Below are 22,466 nucleotides of genomic sequence, written 5' to 3' on the forward strand. Positions count from 1 at the left end.
TAAGGAAGTGAAGAAACGGGTCCAAGCGGAGTGGAACAATTGGCGGAAGGTGTCTGGTGTTCTATGTGACAGAAGAGTCCCCTCAAGGATGAAGGGCAAACTTTATAAAACATTGGTGAGGACGGCCATGATGGACGGATTAGAGACGGTGGCACTGAAGAGACGACAGGAAGCAGAACTGGAGGTGGCAGAAATGAGCTCATTAGAGGGACAGCCAAAGTTGGACGTTTTGGAGACAAGGTTCAAGACAGCACCCTTCGAAGGTTTGGACAAGTCCAGAGGCGAGAGAGTCTGAGAATGGAGCTGCCAGGCAAAAGAGCGAGAGGAAGACCAAAGAAAAGGTTGATGGATGTTGTGAGGGAGGACAGGAAGACTGTGGGTGATAGAGAGGAAGATGCAGGAGATAGGCTAAGATGGCAAAAGATGACACGCTGTGGCGACCCCTAATCGGGACAAGCCGAAAGGAAAAGAAGAAGATGAAGAAGAAGGTGTGCTCCTTAGTCACAGGAAAAAAAGATGAGTGACAAGAGATGAGTGTACTGTAGAAATGCAAAGAGGAGGGATTTCCGCGCCATCTTCAACAAAATAACCAGCGACGCCGCAAAGGCGCAATCGATGGACTCGAGCTCGCGGCCGAGCACTGTATTGACAAAATGGTTTCACATCTAAAAGGCTCTCATCAGCTTTGACCTATTAAAGCTTGTAAATAGCAAAGATTTATGGAGGTGAAGAGCAAGCGGTTTAGTTTTAATCTCTGAGTGTGAAAACCAAACGGACGCAGGCTGTAACCTCCGATTCACGACGTGGCTTGAAACGGCACGTTATAATTCCGACGCCGCCTTTGCCCCCGCAGTTCCGCCCGTCATCCGGGTGTACCCGGAGAGCCAAGCCAGGGAGCCGGGCGTCACCGCCAGCCTACGGTGCCACGCCGAGGGCATCCCCCGCCCGCAGCTGACCTGGCTCAAGAACGGCATGGACATCGCGCCCAAGCTATCCAAGCAACTCACCCTGCAAGGTATATCGTCTCATTTTAACCCCGCAAATTACATTTTTTGCTATTAGTGTCAATTTTCAGTGATTTATGAGTCTTTGTTTTTGTTGACAGTCATCTTATTGTAATCTAGTCCAAATAAGGTTAGGTCTCATTTTAACACTATTTTGACAGGGATTACCATGGTCTCATCCTTTTCAGGGAATTTACAGTAGTTTTTTTTTTTTACCCTATGGGTTATTTACAGTTGTATTGTCAATTTAATCCGTGCAATTTTGTGGCTATTTACATCCATCCATCCATATTCTACCGCTTTTCCGGGTCGGGTCGCAGGGGAAGTAGCTTCAGCAGGGATACCCAGACTTCCCTTTCCCCAGCCACTTCTTCCGGGCTCTTCTGAAGGGATCCCGAGGCGTTCCCAAGCCTGCCAAGAGACATAGTCTGTCCAGCGTGTCCTGGGTCGTCGCTGGGGTCTCTTTCCAGTGGGACGTCTCCAGGGAGGCGTCCGGGAGGCATCCGGATCAGATGCCCCCCCAGCCACCTCATCTGGCGGCTCTCAATGCAGAGGAGCAGCAGCTCGACACTGAGCCCCTCTCTGATGACCGAGCTTCTCACCCGTTCTCTAAGGGAGAGCCCGGACACCCTGCGGAGGAAACTCATTTCGACCGCTTGTATCCGGGATCTTGTTCGTTCAGTCACGACCCACAGCTCGTGCCCATAAGTGAGGGTAGGAACGTAGATCGACTGGTAAATTGAGAGTTTTGCCTTTCGAATTAGCTCCCTCTTTACCACAACGGACCGATACAAAGTCCGCATCACTGCAGACTCGATGTCTGTCGATCTCCCGCTCCATTCTTCCCTCACTCGTGAACAAGACCCCAAGATACTTGACCTCCTCCACTTGGGGCAATTTGCAAATTCCAGAAATTTTCCAAGGTTTTAACGTAATCTTTTACTAACCTGCGGGTGGGATTTAAGATTATCTCATTGTACCCAGCACAACTTTCCTGGTATTTATTAGAATTACTTTAACCAGTGCAACTTTTGGGGGATTGAAGGTAGACAATCAATCTTATCTATCTATCTATCTATCTATCTATCTATCTGTCTATCTCTCTCTATCTACTGCTTTCTCTATCGATCTCTCTCTCTATCTACTGCTCTCTGTCACTCTCCCTACCGCTGTCTCTCTTGCTCTCTCTCTATCACTATCTATTGCTTTCTCTCTCTCTCTATTGCTTCTCTCTCTCTATCTATCCACTGCTTTCTCTATCGATCTCTCTCTCTATTGCTTTCTCTCTCTATGTACTGCTTTCTCTCTCTCTCTCTACCGCTCTCTCTCTCTATTGCTTTCTCTCTCTCTATCTATCCACTGGTTTTTCTATCGATCTCTCTCTATTGCTCTCTCTCTCTCTACCGCTCTCTCTCTTGCTCTATCTATCTATTGCTTTCTCTATTGATCTCTCTTTCACTGTCTCTCTTGCTCTATCTATCTATCTATCTATCTATCTATCTATCTATCGCTTTCTCTATCAATCTCTATTGCTTTCTCTCTATCCACTGCTTTCTCTATCGATCTCTCTCTATTGCTCTCTCTCTATCACTCTCTCTACCGCTCTCTCTATCTATTGCTTTCTCTCTCTATCACGATCTATTGCTTTCTCTCTCTCTATCTCTCTCTCTCTATCTCTCTCTCTATCTCTCTCTCTCTCTCTCTCTCTCTCTTCTCTCTCTCTCTCTCTCTCTCTCTCTATCTATCTATCTATCCTGTGTAAGTGGTTTGTACTTGTATTTTAAAGTGAGCAAAATTTGGGAAAAATGATTGGAGTAACCAGATTTTTTTGTTTTGTTTTTTCTTCCCAGCCAACGGCAGCGAGGTGCACATCAGCAACGTGCGCTTCGAGGACACCGGCGCTTACACCTGCATCGCTAAAAACCGGGCGGGCGTGGACGAGGACATCTCCTCGCTGTTTGTGGAGGACTCCGCGCGCAAAACCCGTAAGTCGGTGTCAGGGCCTCAACTGGAAATGTCCGACCTTGATTTCTGGTGCAGCAGAGCCTCGGCGAGGGAAAAAAAAAAAAAACAAAAAACAAAACGTAACAGAGGCAGAGCGCTTCGACAAAGCCGAAACAATTGGCAGACTGTGAAGGACGTCTTTTGTGCCACTTAGCAGCAGACTGTCGCCGTCTGGGTCACGAAAGACCGTTTAATAGGCCTGGAAAATAAGTCATCTGCTCCCAAACGCACTTTATTGACAGCAAACTGGAGTGCGGCTCTCATAAAAAAAAAAAAAAAAAAATGTTTTGACCTTCAGAGGCAGTGATATCATATTGTGTTGTTCAGATCCTTTACATGCTCGCCGAGTTTGCTAGCGTGTTAAGAATGGGTTTAATCAGCGGTTTTATCAGGAACGCATCCTTTCACGAGTGGCTTAAAGGACTGCGGCAGGTGTTGAGGACAAACGAGAGTGCAGAAACGTTGAAACGAGTGACAAACGGGATGGAAAATTTGAGATCACGGTGTCGGAATCTGCTCTTATCAAAGTGCTAAATGATATAAGATTCAATACCGACTCAGGGAAGGTGTCGATTTTTGTCTTGTTGGATCTCGGTGCGGCTTTTGATATGGTAGATCATAATATTCTGCTATATTCTGAACGTGGGTAGGACTAAATGGAACGATCCTTAAATGGTTCAGGTCCTCCATCTCGACAAATGACAATGACATGCGGGGTCCCTCTAGGGTCAGTTCTTGGACCCCTCCTGTTCAGCCTGTATATGCTACCCTTGGGTCAAATTTTCCAGAATTTTAGTTTTGACTATAATAGCTATGCAGATGACAGTTATATTTAGCAGTACCTCCAGATGACTACAGTTCAATTGCAGTGTTCTGCCACCATCTCATCCCCCCCCACACCCCTTCGTGTTTTCTAACAGAGAAATAAGTGACAAGACCGTGTGGGTGACTTCTTTCGACTTTCAGACGCTAAACACGGCTGTCACGATTACTCCATTTTGAGACGTTAACACCCACTACCTGGAATTTGATAGCGGTTGGTGCGCAAGTGATGATTGCGTGCACGTGCGTGCGTGCGTGCGGTTTGGGAAGCTTAATTACCCTGAGGAGCACCGCTGCACGCTGACAACTGTTCTCCAACCCCCAAACAACACGTGACATTTCATAAAAAGGTCACAGTTAATTAGCGCCCGCCTTATTATTTAGAAAAATACATCCAAATTGCAGTGGAGTAGTCTTAGAATAATGTTGTTTGTTGACATATTGACTGGACGTATTATTCAAATAACCACTGACATTTAGAACGCAAGTGGAGACGCACGAGCCCACTTTTCACGCAGGGATCCTGCAAAACTGAGGCATGACACAGCGTGTTACCTCCATAACTGCCACCTTATTTGAAGATGCGCAACTATTAGTTCTAGCGAAGAAGTGGGGAGTGGCGGAAGGAATACATTGAGATGCAACGTGGGGCAAAGGAACAGGTGGCGAAGGCTAAACAAGAAGCATATATGACGACATGTACACCAGGTTGGATACGAGAAAAGCATCGCTACAGGTTGGCCAGATAGAGCGATAGAGATGGGAAGGATGTGCAGCAGGTAAGGGTGATTAAGGATAGTGATGGAAATGTGTTGATTGGTGCCAGTAGTGTGCAAAGTACATCTATCTCCAGTTAAAAAAAACATACATAAATCACTGAGACGCGGAAGCAACACGCTAGCGCGGTGCTAAAAGGGCCGGTTAAAAAAAAAAAAAAACATACCGGTAAAAATCATTGAGACGCGGCAGTAACACAGCAGCAACACGCTGGCATAGCGTTAACACGAACAGGACAAGCCGAAAGGAAAAGAAGACGCGCTCTTAGTTCAACCCGCATAACCTTTGAGGGATTTATGGCAATCTTATTATGACCGGCACAACATTGAGGGAATTTAAGCAAGTCTCACTTTACAACCTGGTGGTGTTATTTTAAATACGCGCCACTTGTGGTGGGATTCAAAGACCGATATCTGGTTTTGTGACGTGCAATCAAGGCATGAGTGTCACAAATACACACACAAGCAAACAGTAGTACGTTTGCGTGCTCTCCCTTTCCCTTTCAAATATGACTAAACGGAGCAGCATGGTGGGAAAGTGTTGGCCTCACACTTCTGAGTCTCTTTCCTCCCACATCCCCAAAACATGCAACATTCATTGGACGCTCTAAATTGCTCATAGGTGTGATTGCGAGTGCGGCTGTTTGTCTCTATGTGCCCTGCGATTGGCTGGCAACCACTTCAGGGTGTGCCCCGCCTCCTGGCCGTTGACAGCCGGGATAGAGGCTCCAGCACTCCCCGCGACTCTTGTGAGGATAAGTGGCAAAAGAAAACGGATGGATTTATGTTACTAAACGTTTTTGGCTGGTGGTTTTTTTCGTTTTTGGTGTTATTTACTCCTTGTGGCGCTGGTGTATTCTATTATATCCTTGACGGAGGCTCTGTGGTTGTTCCAAATACATAATGTGGAATTTTCTTTGTTTTATGGTTAATTTTTGAGTCAGCTAATTGGTAGTGGTAGAGCCGTGAGTGGTAGAAATTGGCAAAAGTCATTCCTACTTAGCACGGAGCTCAAGTGCGTCACTCGGGCCATTTTTAGCCACACCAGACAGAAGAAATCCAGACAAGTGAGAAAGTAAAATAAATAAATAAATAAATTTACAAAACATAAAATAACTTTACAGGCTCTTTAGGCTGTCCAACTTTTGTGTTTACAGTACTTTTGAAAAAAAATTCTCTCAAACGCCATCAGTAGATGACCTGAAGGCCGTCGGCTGGCTGTACCGCAGCCTTGCTCATCAAAATTTTGGCACATCAGTGCTTGCGAACCGCCGTCTGGTCTCAGTACTGCACTAAATCCTCCCCATCAAATTTTATGACTCACGGCGAAGGTCTGTTAGATAAGACGCGACCTCAGCGGGAGCAGAACACGACATCTTGGAAAGCCGGTGGGCCGACACGTTGGCCGTTGTTCTGCAAAAATAAACACAAAGAGTCCGCGGAGCTTTGTTGCATTGGATTTGGTGGAAATTCAAGATGGTCATCTTCTTTTCTGTCCTTTTTTCCTGGTTGTTAAATGACCTTGGTTTGATTCAAGATTTCACGTTGGAGAAAATATTGAAATTGATTCAACGCTTTTATTCAGCTTGGCACCCCCTCTTATCCCTGACATAGACCAAGAATCCATTTATTCCGTACTCATTTGCTTCAGTGCTCGACTGTTTTCGATGGACGCTTGGCGCCGTTTGAGTCGGATTGCACAAAAGAGGCAGGAAAAACAAAAACAAAAACAAAACACAGCCCTGTGAGACACAACCCGGAGCTATTATATAGTCAGCGCACATATTCCATTTCTTACTACGTAGCGTTTGTGTGCCACAATGCGAAGACACAAGAAACTTTCTTCTTCCTTAGAAGACAGCAATCAGTCCTTGACAATGTTCCGTTCAAGGGCGCCCGTTATCTGCCGTGACGGACCGCGGCGACTCTACACGGCGCCGCCGTGTGCAGCCTGCGCTTTGTGATACAAAAGCAAGGCTGACTACAACTGCTAAAGACGTGAAAGCGATATTTGTCCGTGACTGATGATAATAGAACGGCTAAGGCACTCTTTGAGGCAAAAATGTCCACTTTTTGATTTATTACCCTTGCCCAGAAATTTGTTTATTCCTTGTTTCGACCTGCCGACCACTGTCGAGACTCCTGATATATTTATTGCTTCATTTTAACAGTTCCCTCCCCCCTAAAATGGCTATTTTACATCAAATAAAGTTTATATAACCCTTTGTCACAAAAGATTCTCTCAGCACTTTGCAGAATCTCACCACAAAAATACAGTTGGGGGAGGCTCAAAGGGGGGTGCGCCCCCCTTGGGGCCCAAATATTTTTCATGAATCACTTAAATGTGTGACGACTGGTTACTTCTAACAGTGTAAATACAGCGCAATCATAATATTTTGAAAACTTAAAATATGAGTCTCAACAACCGAAATAATTTTGCCAAACTTCAGACATAAAAATGTAGACTGAGTGAAATTTATATCAAATAGGCTACTGCACTTTATATATATAAATATATATATATATATATATATATGATCATGAAATATAAAAGTGAGCGATAAAATGTGCGACCTACAGGGCCAGTGCTACAGATAGGCCTAATCGTATTAATAGTTGTCAATTATACAATATTTGAGAAATTTACGTCCAACTTACCTGTTTGGATATGCTCGGGGATGTTTTTTGCTCCCCGGTTCCCATAATTGATCAGCACAGCACTTTGCCGGGAAGGTCCACTTTTTGTACGTCTTCGGTTAGACACGTTGATACGGTTTTCGTTCCGATCTGCACGGTTACACTTTGTTTCAAGCCACGCCCATCTGAAACAGTTTTTGACCCCGTGGTTTTTATCAATTTCCCTGGCACGATCTTCATCTTTTCGCTCCAAGACTTTCGCCATACTGGCAAACGTGCAGACCGCTCGATAACATATGCCTACGTATGTCTATATCTATGTCGTAGTAAACAGAATGCTTCTCTTTGAAATGTTAACATCAAAGTGAAAATACCGATGAAATACCGCCAAAATGCTGCTGGAAATCGGAATTTTGTCGTTATTATAAACACCAAATTTAATGCAAACAGATGGCAATGCCGTTTTCCACTATCACAGCTACGACTAATTTCACGAGGAGCGTCGCCAATAGTTACTGGCTGCCGCTCTTGATCACAGCCTCGCCCCGCGTCAAGCCATACCCTAACTTCACCCCTCCCCCGGCCCCCAAATTTTCTCAACGGATTTACACGTTTCACAAAAATGACATTTTCAGCTGAAAAAAACTCCGCTGAAAATCATCCCTGCCACGCGACAGCATTTTTTACTACCTGCCACCTTTTCAATACTAAACATGAGAATAGCAGAAAGCTGTATGCTACAATGGTCATGGCAAGACTTAACTGCATGACGTTTGCATCATTCTTGGATAGAAAATGGCCTTATCTGAAGAATTTGTGAAGATAAAAGAAAAATGTCCACATTATGTTCTTGACACACAAAGTGACACATTGCCACTTGCCCTCGAGTTCGTTCATCTGTCCCATTTTCATCTTTTACCAGGGCTGTGAAATGAGGAAGACAAAATCCGATCTAACGTCTTGAACATTAATCAGAATCTAAACAAAATTATTTCATAAATACCTGCCAATTTGTAATTCAACAATTTCAATGTCACTAGTTGAGAATGTTTTTTTTCCTTGTCTGTGGTCCACCAAACGCGTCCTCCCGCCTGATCCGTACTTGATATCTTGGTGTAAGTAAGCCTTGCCCGGTTCCTTGATTTTACGAATATGTTCAAGCAGGTACTCGTTGCTGTATTTATGTTCACGCCAATTCCAATTCCGTGGGTTTTTTTATGCCATTTTCCTCGTCGATTTCTTTCCACAATTTCTTTCTCACTGTCTTCCCGTTGCACAATACCCCTTCTTGTCATATTCTCATAGCAAAGCTTGACTGCTGGCAGTGTTCTTTTTTTCCTTCTTATCAACAACACGTGTTTCAAAGCGAATACCGAGACAGGAAAGACTGAAGTTGGCGCGAATGTTGCAAAAACAAGAAGTATGGCAATGTCCTTCGTCGGTAAAATTCACGTACTCGTTGCCGGGTAACGCTGTCTTAAGCCGGCGTTAAAGTTCTTCTTATCGGCTTTGCCGAATTGCAATCAAAACGTGTTCTACGTTCAGCTGCCGTAAAACTCTGCGTGTCCGGCTGTATTGAGCCGCCGCGGTGTAGGAGGCCTGGTCGCCGCGCAAGGCTATTGAAGCCAAGTAGACCCCTACCCCAACCCCCTTAATGATTTTTAATGTAAACATAGAGGTTTTCTGAAAATCATACTTTTCACAACAGAATGCGCGGAAATTTCACAGCCCTGTTTTACGTTCACAGCCACAGCCATGAAACCGTTGCCAGCGTTTTGTTTTATGCTGTTGTTCATATTTTAGTATATTCCCTTTTTATTATAAACAGTGCAAGAGATGCGGATTCTGCCCCTGAAGTTCCTTTTTTTTTACTAGTTCAGTTTGCGGCAAGTCTACCTCGAACAGCTAAGCTAGAGAGGAGGGCGGACGGAGTGTCACCGACGTCGTGGGGGGTTCCCCTGTCCCGCTTCACAAAAAAAATTATATATTCTATATCTTCAACTCTATCTGTGCAGCCCAGTACCAAGTGGCCGGCATCCTTGTCCCGGTCCGCAGTTTGGACCTCTGATGTAGCCCATCTGTCCATTTATAAATCAAACGTGGCCCCTGAGCACCAAAGCTTGGTTCCACTTGCTCTACACTCTCACAGAGCTAATTAACGCCAGCGTAGCATGAGCGGTCTCGGCCCGTGTCGGCCATCACCTCCTAACCTCGCCGCCCGGGCCTCCTGAGCATGACGTCCCCGAGCTCTGGCGAGCGGCGAGAGCGCAGCGACGGCCGGCCGCCGTTGTCCGGCTTGTTTTTGCTATATGAACGTTGAAGTTGATGCATGGGCCCCTCGAACGCGCCCAAACAGCCGCAGTCTTTCTGACCCCGGGTGATGAATAGCATCAATATGGCGCTTGCACAACTCCACGCTTCTTCTATTTTGTTTCCATCCCTGGCAAGCGCTCACATGAAGGCCATTGTTCTATTTTCCCTCCATCTGTTTTGCTGACGACACAGCGCTCCTTTTGTGACGCTTTTTAATGAGCTGCAAAAGGTACGCAAGAGTGCGCGAGTGGGTTGGGGGGGGGTACACTCGACAAAGCCCTTTTTTTTTTTTTTTTGCAAAGATTACGCCCGACCCCGCCGCTTTGTCTCTTTCCCGGCGCCGTTCTGCGGGAGAATGAGTGCAGGAGGACAGATTAGCATCTGTGACAATTGGCCCACAAATTGGACAGCGTGTCGGAAGATGGAAGACGGGAGCGGTTTGACAGAGGGACGGGAGACAGTAGCCTGCGAAGGTCGACGTTAAGGACTTAGTATTGAATTTGCATGGGGAACAAGTTCGGAGTTCCGTCGCCTTCTCCACCTCGACACAGTGACGCTGTCACCATTGTTTTCATTCATAATCACATTTATCCACAGGAAAGAATCTACCGTAATTTCCCGCCTACAGAGCGCATGTGATTATAAGCCTCACCCAGGACATTTGGTACATACATAAGCCGCACCTGTGTAAAAGCCGCAAATTGAAACATTAGATAGTTACAAAGAAATTGTTTTCAAAGTTTTAATACCTTAACATAGCAACAACACGGTAGCACGAAGAGGAATGGTAAAAAAAATAAAAACAAAACATACCGGTAAAAAAAAAAAAAAAAAAAAAACAGCCACGGCAGTTACATAGTAGCAACACAATAGCACAGAACTATCAGGGCCAGTTGAAAAAAAAAACATTAAATCTGCGACGCAGTAATAATACAGCAGCAACACGCTAGCGTGGCGCTAACGCTATCGTGGCACTAACAAGGCTGGTTAAAAAAAAAACATAAGGGTAAACATCATTGAGACTCGGCAGTAACACGGCAACAACACACTAGCACAGCGCTAACACGTCCAGTTAAAAAAAATAACATACTGGTAAAAGTAACTTCCTCTGCACATATATTCCACCAGTTTCACTCTTACCTTTTCCGCTCGTGTGCCCCCTTGCAGACGTTAGAAAAAAATTAGCCGCATCACTGCATAAGCCGCAGGGTTGAAAGCGTGAGAAAAAAGCTGCGTCTTACAGGCTGGAAATTACGGTAGTCATTTTTTGACATTTCTTTGACTTCCAACCAGAGAATTTGAGCTGTAGGTGCTCCAGTGAGGCAGTAAATTAAACTCACTTCACAACAAGTAGTGGTTTGGCGCATGCGAGCGACAACGACGCCGCGGCCAAACCGCCTCCCCGTCCAATCCAACTCCATGCCGGCGATGAGCCACTGCGGCCTGGCCTTGTCGACAAGGCCGGTGGCAATCCACAAGGGTAGCTAGGCCTTGTCAACAAGGGCTGCGGAAGCCTTCCGATGCGCACGTCGACACATTTAGCACCCCAGATTTACGGATTACGCCCCCCCCCTCCCCCCTAACTATTGTTTTGTTGTAGTAGCTGTATACACAACTACCTGTCATTTGGAACCCACTTAGCTCTCGTCTTTTGCACCGCCGTGCAAACCATTTTTCACGACAAACTGGGTCTTTTGGAAAAGTATGAAGAGCAAATCCATCCTCCCGAGTGTTCGAGCAATATCCAGCAATACAACGAGCCGGCATTTTGGCTAACACAAAAGAACAACGAGCTAACTTCCAGCAGGTAAAACTACTATGAACAGACAAGACCGCTTGCGTGCGCCACTGCCTTGTACGTCACTTCCTGCTTCTTGTCCAAAACAAATCTCTCGAGAGGATTTTCATGGCGGGAGTGACAAAAAGCCATATTTATCAAAATCATGTTTTGTGTTGAAAAACGGATGAGTCCATACCGGCTGCCGTTTTTTTTTTTTCATTACTAACATACTAAAAATCATGCATTTCATGACAGTGGACCTTTAACACAAAATGAGAGAAAGCACGGTTTTGCTGTTCATCCGCGACATCAAATAAGCAACGTTGTTCGGACAAATACAAAACAAGGCGGCCTAGCTGGTCTGCTGCTTTGCTAGCATTTCAAGCTCACGCTCAATTGCATTGTTGATTTCAGTCAACGTAAACACAGTTGGCTGTCTGGGGGGAAAAAAAAAATAAACCATCCTTATTTCCGAGCAGAGGACTCAATTATCTGTTGCACTGGATAGCGAAAGGGGACGACCATTCCTATAAAAGTCTCGCATATGTGATGTTATCGATTGTGGCGTTGAACGTTCAATGTTCTCCTTCTCTTTTTCTCCCTGGCAGTGGCCAACATTCTGTGGCGGGATGAAGGTACGGCGCCGTGGCTGCATTCATTAAAGTGGCTTAATTGAATTCCTGTAATAGGGTTAGCCAACTGTGACAAGAGGGATTAAATGATTTGACGGCGCCTTATTTACTTTAAGGTGTATAGTGCAGGCCCTATTTCACCGGCCGAGCGATGTTCTCTGTTGTTGCAGGGCTTGGTATCGGAAACATGTTCTACGTGTTCTACCAGGACGGCATTAAAGTCATCCAGCCGGTGGCATGCGAGATTCAGAGGCACATCAAGCCCAGCGAGAAACTGCTGGCTCTGAAGGTGAGAAGTACCCCCAAAACCCATTCAATTGTGCGCTCTGGAGTGTCAGGAAAAGTCGATAAATCAGCTCCAGACACGAGTTCGCCAGATTGAGCGTGACGTACAAAACTGTGTCAAGAAACCATGTCTGAATTTGAACTGAGAGTCCACCCATTTTGGGTGAAATCCAAAGACTCCTATTCCAGACAAAACTCCGCCTTCGACACTAGTTCTATCAACCAATACCAAATTGGGTGGATGTGTCTATCATAACAGTACATAGGAAACGAAAACACACTTGGAATGGACCTTTCCGACCTGTCAATCAATAATAGCTCATCAGATAGCTGCGTAATCTTAACCCCTATCTTGAAACATCCCTCTCGCTATATTATCCCACAAGCAATGCTTTTGTCAATAGCGTGCGCTTGGAAAAGTTAATGTTATGAAGAAAATGGTCCTCAGATGTGCTTGGGATATCCTGCTCGGTCACAAGGGGCCCGCTTGATTCATTTTCCAAAGCCTAAAACACAGTTGACGAAGTGTCTACGATGGATTAAGATCTAACATCTTCTCCCCGACATTGCGTCCTGCTCCATCCAAAATCTTAATTCCGCGTACGTATCCTGGCGTGAAATAGCTGAGACCTCTCTGTAGAACTCTCTCGGCCAAGTCTGACGCATTTGGCAAAAAACACACCGCAATATGATCTGGAATACACGGTAGGGAATCAACTTCAAACCTGTTCTGTTCAGTCGCCATTTTGGAAGCTTGTGGGACATGGCGACTGTAGCTAAGGCGGCGGAGCTTAAGATCATCAGTCGGAAAGGTCCATTGTACAAGTCATCAACTTTAGTCCAAAACTACCATTTTGGGCCAATTCCAAGCCCTCGTACTTGACGAACCAGAGAGGGAAAAAAACTGGCGCAGTCCAGTTTTACCGATCGACACTAAATTTGGGATCTTATGGCTATCATGATGGTACATATGGAAAAGTCTCGATGAGAAATACCTGAAATTTAACACAGCCATTTTGGTGGGGAAAAAAAACTTGGAAGCATGGATTGATGATGTGAACTTATGTATCATAATGAGAAGGCCATCAAATGTGGAATGAGCATTGAGTGAACAGATCGTTGCTATTTCGAGGCGTTACCAAATTCCAGTTTCAAACAAAAATGGCAAATTTGCTGTGTCACTTCCAGCGTCGGTTCTCGAGGCTTTTGTGTGGGTCTGATCATGATAGACATGCCCCAAAAATTTTATGCTGTTAATAGAAACTGCCATCTTACGGTGAGATGTATTGCAAGCACAGCCTGGGTCTCAAACTCGAACCCTTAAACCTCTGGAGCGGTCCCTTGAAAGTGAGGGAAAAAAAAAAAAAAAAAAAAAAAGAACAGAAATTGGCTGGACATGTTTATCATACAAGGAGATGGAAAAACTGTCAGGGAGCCATATCTGAAATTGAATAGGTCGGCCATTTTCATATTAAGAAGCCATTTTCGGCAAATTCAAGCTTCAATTCAACTGCTAGTGAGTCTTTTTTTATTATTATTATTATTTTTTTTTTTATCTACGGGCTTCTATCCCTCCAGGAAGTCTTCACGTCGCACACACTCTTTTCAAGTTTTCCCTCCTGGTGAGATGCTTGTGTGGATAATTGGATTAATCTTTTTCTTTCCTCTTTTTTTTTTTTTTCCAACTTTAGCAACCGAGCATATGGTACGTTGGTAGAAGGGCAATATTTTCTTTTTTTTTACATAATCACGACTTGTGTGTTTGAATCTAGTAACACAAACAACGAAATGAGAAGTAAGAGCAGTAAATAGCCCACGAAAGATTTTGACGGATTCAAAAGAAAGATAAAACTGAACTGGAGGCTGTCCAGGGAATTCCGTCCGGAACAAAAACGGGCACATTTAACGCACTGGCACACGTGCCCACACGAAGTCAGCGACGTGCTGAGATGTAGCAGCCACCCCCGTTCGCACCTCAGCTGCTGCTGCCGCTGCTGGTTAAAGAAATTCCATCTTTTTTAGAGCCGCTGACTCATTTGGATCTTTTGTACTCGTTGTCAGACAGTCGAGTGCACCCGTTTTTTTGTTTTTAGGACAAGAATTGGCTTGTTCGGAGTGTAAATATGGACTGCTACAGCTAGCTTCCATTTACGTTGGCTTGCTAGTGACAAGCTTCATGTGGGGGGAAAAAAAATATGACTAATTTCGATCTTCTGTCACACCTGTTGAGTGGATTTTTTAGTATATTATTGCAGATGTTTGACACGACTTATTTATTGATGTTTATAAATGTACGAGATCACACAGACCATGACAACACCAATTTACATGAAGACCAGATGTTTTTTTTAACAATTATAAACATCACTAAAAAAGAACTTTGTATTTAAAAAAAGTATAATAATGTAAAAATAAGAGAAGCCACTTCTAAGAATAAAATCTTTAAGTCATTGTGCAATGGACCTTTCCGACTGGCGATCTTGAGCTCCGCCCCCTTAGCTACAGTTGCCACGTCCCACAAGCTTCCAAAACGGACGGAGCGGGACGCAATGTCAGACTTAGGAGGGAAAGGTTGGCGATCGATGCCAAAAATGTTTGACGACTCACAAACTTCCTATTGAAATCCAACGCCAGGTGACTGGAAAGAGTAACTGTAATCAGATTATTTGGTCTGGAAACAGTCATGATTTGTTAGCCAAAACTGTCAACACAAGTGAAAATCTTGTGCAAGTCTCTGCTAACATAAGAAAATTTGTTACAGTGGACCTTTCTGACTGATGATCTTAAGCTCCGCCCCCTTCGCTACAGTCGCCATTGTCAACTGAACAGAACAGGTTTGAAGTCGATTCTCTACCGCGTACTGCAGATAATATTGCGGAATGTTTTTTGCCAAATGCGTCAGACTCGGCCAAGAGAGGTCGACAGAGAGGTCTCGACTATTTCACGCAAGGATCTGTACACGGAATTAAGATTTTGGACGCAATGTCAGAGTTACAGCGAAACGTTGGCGATCGGTGCAAAAAAGTTTGACGCCTCACAAACGTCGTATTGAAATCCAACAGGATAAAATAGTGGAATCGTACTGCCCATGGAAAGCAGGGTGAGTACTTTTTACTAGGAAAGATCATGAGTAATATCATTGTAGTCTTTATAAGTGAGTTAGATTCGATTTTCTACATTCAAGCAATGGTGATGAACTCAGTCAGTACCGTAGTCACCAGATGAAAAAGTTTGACTTGGCTCGTGATCGAACCCAGTGCTCTGTCTTAAAAGTCCGATGGGATACAAATAGGCAAATAGACGTATCCCAAACCTGACTCTTTAGCATAAAACATTACAATCTTCATTCAGCAGGTCAGCAAGTTGTTCTCCTGCTATGTATAAAGCAATGATAATAATTCTTCCGCGAGCCTCAATACATCATAGACACTTCGTCAGCTGTGTTTTAGGCTTTGGAAAATGAATCAAGCGGAATTCATTTCAGAATCAGGAATCAGAATTGCACGTTCCCCAAGCGCATCCTAGGACCGTTTTCTCCGTAACATTAACTTTTCCAAGCGCACGCTACTGACAACCAGCATTGCTTGTAGGACAAAATGGCGAGAGGGGCGTGTCAAGACAATGGGGCTATCCGATTGGCTATAATCGTACGAGTGATTGACAGGTCGGAAAGTTCCATTGTGTCAGCGGTATAATCAGCCGGCGCATCCTGTAGCTTGTATGCAAGCACTGACTTTCAACTTCCAGTTGTCAAGTTGTGCACAGGTTGGTAGTCATAGAAAAGTGTTTTACAGTCAACACACTTGCTGTAACTCTCTCCCTGGCATTGTAAAGTCCTGGCAGCGCTTCCTCTGCGAAATACTTCCTACTTGGCCACTCATATCCGGGAAGCAATGTTTTTATCGCCTTTTTGTACCCATCTTCTTCCACTGCATAGATAGGAATCTTTTTTTCTGGTGTAACCGTTCCGGCTGCTGGGTTAATGGAGAAACAACGACATCACCAAACAACCTCTGCCTTGTGAGCCAAAGCGCAGTATGAGGGGGGTTAAAGTTCACCCTGCTTTGTTGGCAAGATTGTTGACATTACCTTCGTCCAATTGGTGCTCGTCTTCTCTTCAGGAGAGGAGCTGAAGGGAGACCCTCTGTAATGTTGCAGCACCAACCAAAGATGCGGATCTTAACTTCTAGCTAGCTCAAACTCCTGTTGGCTAGCTTGGACTCTCAGCCAAAACCAGGACTGACCAACATTTTTGTGAACAGAGTGATTTGGCCCCCCTGTGACTACTATCATGCATTTAATTCCATCTATTTGTGCTGTTAGAGCAACAAGTGAACACGTGGACTGCGACGCTAGTTTTTAGCTAGCTCCCATTTCCGTTCGGTTACTCAGTCTCTCGGACGAAGCCATTCATGGCGACATTTTGTGAACAAATTCATTTGGATCTTCTGCGACTCTTGTCGTACGTTTTGGTCCATCCTTCTGTGATGTTGCAGCTCTAAATGAAAACGTAGACTGCTATGTTAGTTTCTCTGTAGTTACCACTCCTGTTGTTGGTTTGCGACAGTTCTTGACCAGAAGTGCTAGTGGCCAACTTCTTGTGAACAAATGACTTTAATTCAGATCCGTGACTCCTGATGTCAGTGCGTTTGAGTCCATCTGTGATATTTCACTAGGAGACAACATAGACTCCAACGTTATCTTCTCTCACTCGCTGCCACGTGTTGGTATTAACTTTTGCTCCACAAAAGATTGATTTTGATCTTATGTAACTCCTGTCGCACTGTTGAGACCATCTGTTTGAGATGTTGACAAGATCTCACAAATGTAGACTCGTACCTTATCACGGTAATGAACAGATTTTGGTGAACAAAAGCTTTTACTTTGTAATTTCTACGGCTGGTGTCACGCACGGTTTACACGTACGTTAGCTTCCTGCACTAGCTGCCATCTCCTGCTATAGGTTACAAGTCATGACATTTGGTACCAGTGTAGATTTACTGCGCTACGACGGAGGACAAGAGCGTTGTATGGCCCTTCTTAACAGAGACAAGCTGGCCAGGTAAAGGTACCTGTCACCGCACTGCCTCTGCGGTTATAAATACACGCATGAGGCATTAATTCCAACACCCCGGAGTCTTTTTATTTCATCTCTCCTGGCCGGCAGCCGCTCTAAATCGCTCCACAGAGCCGGGAACAGACGGCTGGGCAGAGGATAGCAACGCCGGCCAGCCAGGCGCAAAGCTGCCAGGGCCTGGAGGCTGAACATCCAGGGAACGTGCAGGCTTTGTTGTGTGGATTATGTGGTGGAAAGAAAGGGAAAAAAAAAAAAAAAAAGCCCATTCGTCAGGAGGCACAAACAGGAATACTGTCGATAAGGCAACTGCCAACTGTCTTGCATGTGTATGTGTGTCCCCTTTCTCTCTTTCTCCAGGAGGAAGTGTGTCCCGCCTCGGAAGACGACGAGGTGCAGAAGTGTGTGTGGTCAGCGGCAGTCAACGTCAGGGACAAATTTATATACGCCGCGCAGCCCACTTTGGACCGTGTGCTCATCGTGGACGTCCAGTCGCAGAAGGCTGTCCAGGTAACTCGATTTACATATTAACACGCAGTTAAGACTAAACAGTTGGTATCCAGTCAAACTCAATAAGTAAATGTATCATTTAGCAAAAATGCTAACTAAACAGGTTTTTCGCCCGCAACAGAACGTATAGTTTTAATACTTACTTCAGTTATAGGTGCACTGGAATTTTTTTTTTTTATATTGTTTTCAATATCTTTTGTTATATTTATTTTTTTTGTGTAGTTTATTTATTTGATTTTTTTTTTGTTGGATTCTATATTCATTGTACTGTTATGTATGAGGCTATTACATTTTTAGGTCATTCTTAAGAAGGCAAAATTATTTTTTATATTTTTCTAGTTAAACCTTTTTAGAATAGTACACTGAAAATCTTTTTTCATTTTGAAATTTTATAAAAATTATTTTTTTTATTTGGTAGTACATATTTTCAAAATGTTTTACTATATTACATTAATTTTCTGGACCATATTGTATTTTTGTTTTTCATTTTTCGAACATAAAAATTGTTCATCAGATTGAGTTTTATGCCATAATTTATTCATATAATTATAGATGAAGCTACGTTACATACACAATATTATTAGTTTTAGTCCCTCCCCTCTCCCCAAACAACCTCATTGCGACTCATCCCAGTTACACATGATGCCATCACAATCGTTATTTCAGTCTTTTTCCTGGGAATTTATGATTTTTATCGGCAAGTCTGCCCCTGAAAAAGTAGCATCCAACATGCTCATGATGTGCTAAGTGGCTGTGAGTGCAGCAGTCGCGTATCGGTAGCGTTTCTAGGCGTGTCTCGCATCCCCCCACAGATGGCTGTTTACGCCTCGGCGGCCTCACTGGGGAAGGGGGGGGGGGGGGACGACAGCCGCCCAGTCACCGCTAAGCCAGCCGAGCTCCCCCGAAAACTGTCAGCGGCTCATTTTTTTCCAGGCCGCCTGGAGGTTGAGCTCTACCGCGTTATATTAGCAGCTGTTAATTAAAGCACCTGATCCTCCCGCTGCCTCGACTAGCGCACGCGCACGCACACACACGCTCCTGCTTTTACTGTAGTTTCGCTTTGTACTAAAGTGATGACACCAGCAATGTAACAGTACCCAGAACGGGAATTATTGAATAATAAAATGCTCGATGTTCGTGGATTCCTTTGGTAGGCCGCGACTTCTGACGTAATGGGTACCACTATCGGGTCTCAATTAGAGAAACGGTCGATGCTATGAAAAACACTACACAGGGAGTCCTCGGTCTACGACTGAGATCCGTTCCTACAGTAGCGACTTAACTCGGATTTCACCATTAAAGTCAGAATTTACATCAAAATACTTGGTATAAAAAAACAAATGCATTGAAATAAAAGGATGTACTTGGCATTACTGATGAGAGGTGGATGGAAAAGAAGAAGAAGAAGAAGAAGAAGGGGAGGCTGCGCTAAGCTATTGCGAAGGAACCTGGTCCTCGATCCTCTCCATCTCGACAAGTATCAAAGAACCTTGTTTTGTGATCATCGTATCCGACATCGGAACGGAACCCTTCACGTGTGCTAAAATACGGGCTTTGTCTTTAATAATTGTCACCACGGTCGACCGACTGAAGCCTTGGTGGTGTTGGTGTCTCTCCTTTCTCTGATCTTTTTATGATCTTGTGCTTCGTTTCCACGGTAATGAATTTTTCTTGTGGCTTTAGAAGCATTGCTAAAAGGCACAGCTTTCTTGTTTGGGCGATAATGTTGAAAAAGGAGGGCGATAAAAGCGAAGATGCTCCCGGCGCACAAACACGGACAAGCATTAGCCAGACAAAATGGCGGACGGGACGGGCGTTGTAAAGTCAAAACGTCTTGGGTCGAGACCGTCTTAATCCGAGGACTCCCCGTATACGGTAACCGCATGAAACTGTGGGACAAACGTCCACTGAAGTACTGTATTTTCCGCACTATGAGGCGTACCTAAAAGCCTCTAATTTTCTCAAAAAACAACGGTGCGCCTTATATATGAAAAAAGTCTTAAAATGGGCCATTTATTGAAGGTGAGCCTTATAGTGTGGAAAATACGGTAGTTAAAAATCAATATTTATCTAATAACGCAATAAAAATATAAATAAAATACATGCCACCAGATTATTAAATCTATTAATGTGTTAGCTTGTTTTGCTTGCCGAACTTGAAAGGTGATTTAAAAAGAAAAAAAAAATCCCGTTGCTAATATCGTTTAAATTACATGAGCAAACTACTGATTGTGAAGTCCCCGGGCAGATGAAAAGGACTTAGCAACGGAGGGGCTGAAATCTGATCCCACAAAAATCACTATCTCCAAATGAAAATGGTGAATTTATCCAAGCTTGAGATAGAAAATCAACGCAGTGAGATATTTCTGGGTGGGGGAGTAGTCACGAGGAGGACAAGAAACCGCAACACCTGTTTTCTCCCAACGGCGGGATGAGCAGAACGCTCCATAACAAACAGACCTCTCTGCGTCTCCCTTAGCTACGCTGCACGTTTTTTGCAGAGCAAAAAGCTACCAGCAGCGCGTCACATTTCAATCAAGATGCAGTCTGTCGGGATCGCAGGGAAGCTGATAGCGTGTGTGTGCCTCTTACAGACGGTCAGCACCGACCCGTATCCCGTCAAGCTGCACTACGACAAGTCTCAAGACCAGGTGTGGATCCTCAGCTGGGGGGACAGGCAGAAGAGCTTCCCCATGCTGCAGGTAAAATACAGGAAAAGTGCCAGCTTCCATTTCCTTCTGAACTTTTTACCTATGGATGAGAGAAAATAAAACGCATTTAGATCATGCATTACCATAATTTCCCATTTATAATGCACACTCCTAAAATAGTCCTGTAATATTAGTAATTCCCTTCTACCTATGTATAATACGCACCGTCAGTTTGGTTGTATTCATCCTCCAAACAAAATATTAGCTGTATTTTATGAGGTTTTTCTTTGTATTTCTATGAATTTCTATTTAAGTTCTCCTATTAGCGAGGAACAAAGATGGTGATTGACACAAATCAATGCTCAACGATACGGTAAATATTAACATTTTGATAATCCTGATTTGTCTTGAATAACCACGGGGGATGCTACTTTGTTTATTTAGGGTTTCCTGCAAAACAAAACATCAAAATAATATCCAGAACTTGACAATTTTCTTGCTTACTGTAACTTTAAAATGATGCTTTTCATCGGATATCATTTAAGGTTGTTTATATCGGCAATTTTGAATGTTCCCGGTCGCTGACATTTTAGGAGTCACATGAGCGGATGTGACATGTGATGTGCTTGGTTGCGTTCCTACACAGTTATTGTCAGCGCTGATTTCCATGATTTATCCTCATCTGATAAAGAAACAGAAGTATCGATTGATCGGGAAGACGGAGGAATACGTCCATACGGATTTGAACCTGTGGCTGTCAATATTGTTGAATATTCGGATGGTTCTTCGGACGGGAATGACGCAAAGTCTGACGAGCGAGCTTCACTGCCGAAGGTCGGCTAATGGCGTCGGCTCGCGGCCCGCTGCCGGAGCTAGCTCCTCAGACTCCGCGTCGTTCCCGTCCAAACAACCATCAGATATAAGCAACCTTAAATGACATCTGATGAAAATCTTTATTTTAAAGTTACAGTACCAATGACACGACCTATCAGATACATTTTTATTTTCAATGAGTGGACTTCCCCTTGAATTATTGTGAATCACAACATACTGCAGGTATACTATATGGCCCGTTTGGCTTGGCGGCAGCTGAGACTCACTCGCTTAAAACCTGTAAATGCCGCGTGGAGGTTCGCCTCAGTGGAGTGGGTGGGTACCGACCACCAAGTGGGCAGGTACTTGAATTATTAGTATCTGTCTGATTCAGTCGTTTTGCGAGCCTGAGATCGTTTATTGCCGTCGACAAACCGCGTAGGTGTTGGACTTCGACTCATTTTGATCGGTTTTATGCAGAAGAAGCTGTCTCCAGTAAATACATTACATTTCTATTGATTTATATATATATATATGATTTACATGCATAACAGAAGCAGAACACTCGAGCCTGGAAACAGGTTTAATAAGACAAGTAAATGTGAGAAGAGAAGAGAGGAAGAGAGCACAGTACTTGACTGGAGGGTTTGGCTGGTATCTTCAATCACTGATGATGAGTGCCTTATTATCAAATACAGTCATATACTGTTGTAATTTTACTGTAAATTAATAGCGGTTCATTACAGTGGGGGTATACGTCAAGGTTCCCACGTTTTTTCCCCATATCCGACCATTTTACACCTTCTTAAAAAGGAGCATATTGGGTTCATTTTAGACTCTGAATTGTGTGTGTGTGTGTGTGTGTGTGTGAATGGTTATTTGGTGCTGAAAAGTCTCCTTGTGGGTAATGCGCATGCGCGTATATTTTGTAAACCTCCGGCCATTCTGAAACATCCCCATCCATGCTTCAACATGTGCCACTCGACAACTTGTCGCCGAGTGTTCATGCTCGCTCATAGCGAATGTACATATACGAGTATATCTTTCTTTTTTTTTTTTTTTTTTTTTTTAAAATCAACTTTTGTTTTAAGGTGAGGTTATTAACGTGTGTTGGCTCCCACAGGGGAGCAGGGGTGTCAAACTCATTTTTCGCATGAGCCACATT

General features: G+C 44.1%; 1 protein-coding gene and 1 long non-coding RNA gene across 9 annotated transcripts in view; one reads left to right on the forward strand and one right to left on the reverse strand.

The window, feature by feature from the left end:
- Positions 1–22,466, forward strand: part of fstl5 (follistatin-like 5) — a 122,551-nt gene that overhangs the window by 92,445 nt on the left and 7,640 nt on the right. For all 7 annotated transcript variants that reach the window (XM_061834572.1, XM_061834567.1, XM_061834569.1 and 4 more), the window contains 6 exons: positions 854–1,015; positions 2,855–2,989; positions 11,945–11,971; positions 12,139–12,257; positions 17,688–17,837; positions 20,432–20,539. In XM_061834572.1, coding sequence (XP_061690556.1) covers positions 854–1,015; positions 2,855–2,989; positions 11,945–11,971; positions 12,139–12,257; positions 17,688–17,837; positions 20,432–20,539 — 701 coding nt within the window. The remainder of the gene's footprint in view (positions 1–853; positions 1,016–2,854; positions 2,990–11,944; positions 11,972–12,138; positions 12,258–17,687; positions 17,838–20,431; positions 20,540–22,466) is intronic.
- The window catches only part of LOC133508472 (uncharacterized), a 91,147-nt gene that overhangs the window by 18,095 nt on the left and 50,586 nt on the right, over positions 1–22,466 (reverse strand). For both annotated transcript variants that reach the window (XR_009797059.1, XR_009797058.1), the window contains one exon: positions 20,430–20,588. This is a non-coding gene — a long non-coding RNA (uncharacterized LOC133508472). The remainder of the gene's footprint in view (positions 1–20,429; positions 20,589–22,466) is intronic.

Source organism: Syngnathoides biaculeatus, chromosome 11 (genome assembly GCF_019802595.1).
Source record: "Syngnathoides biaculeatus isolate LvHL_M chromosome 11, ASM1980259v1, whole genome shotgun sequence".
Classification (NCBI taxonomy): domain Eukaryota; kingdom Metazoa; phylum Chordata; class Actinopteri; order Syngnathiformes; family Syngnathidae; genus Syngnathoides; species Syngnathoides biaculeatus.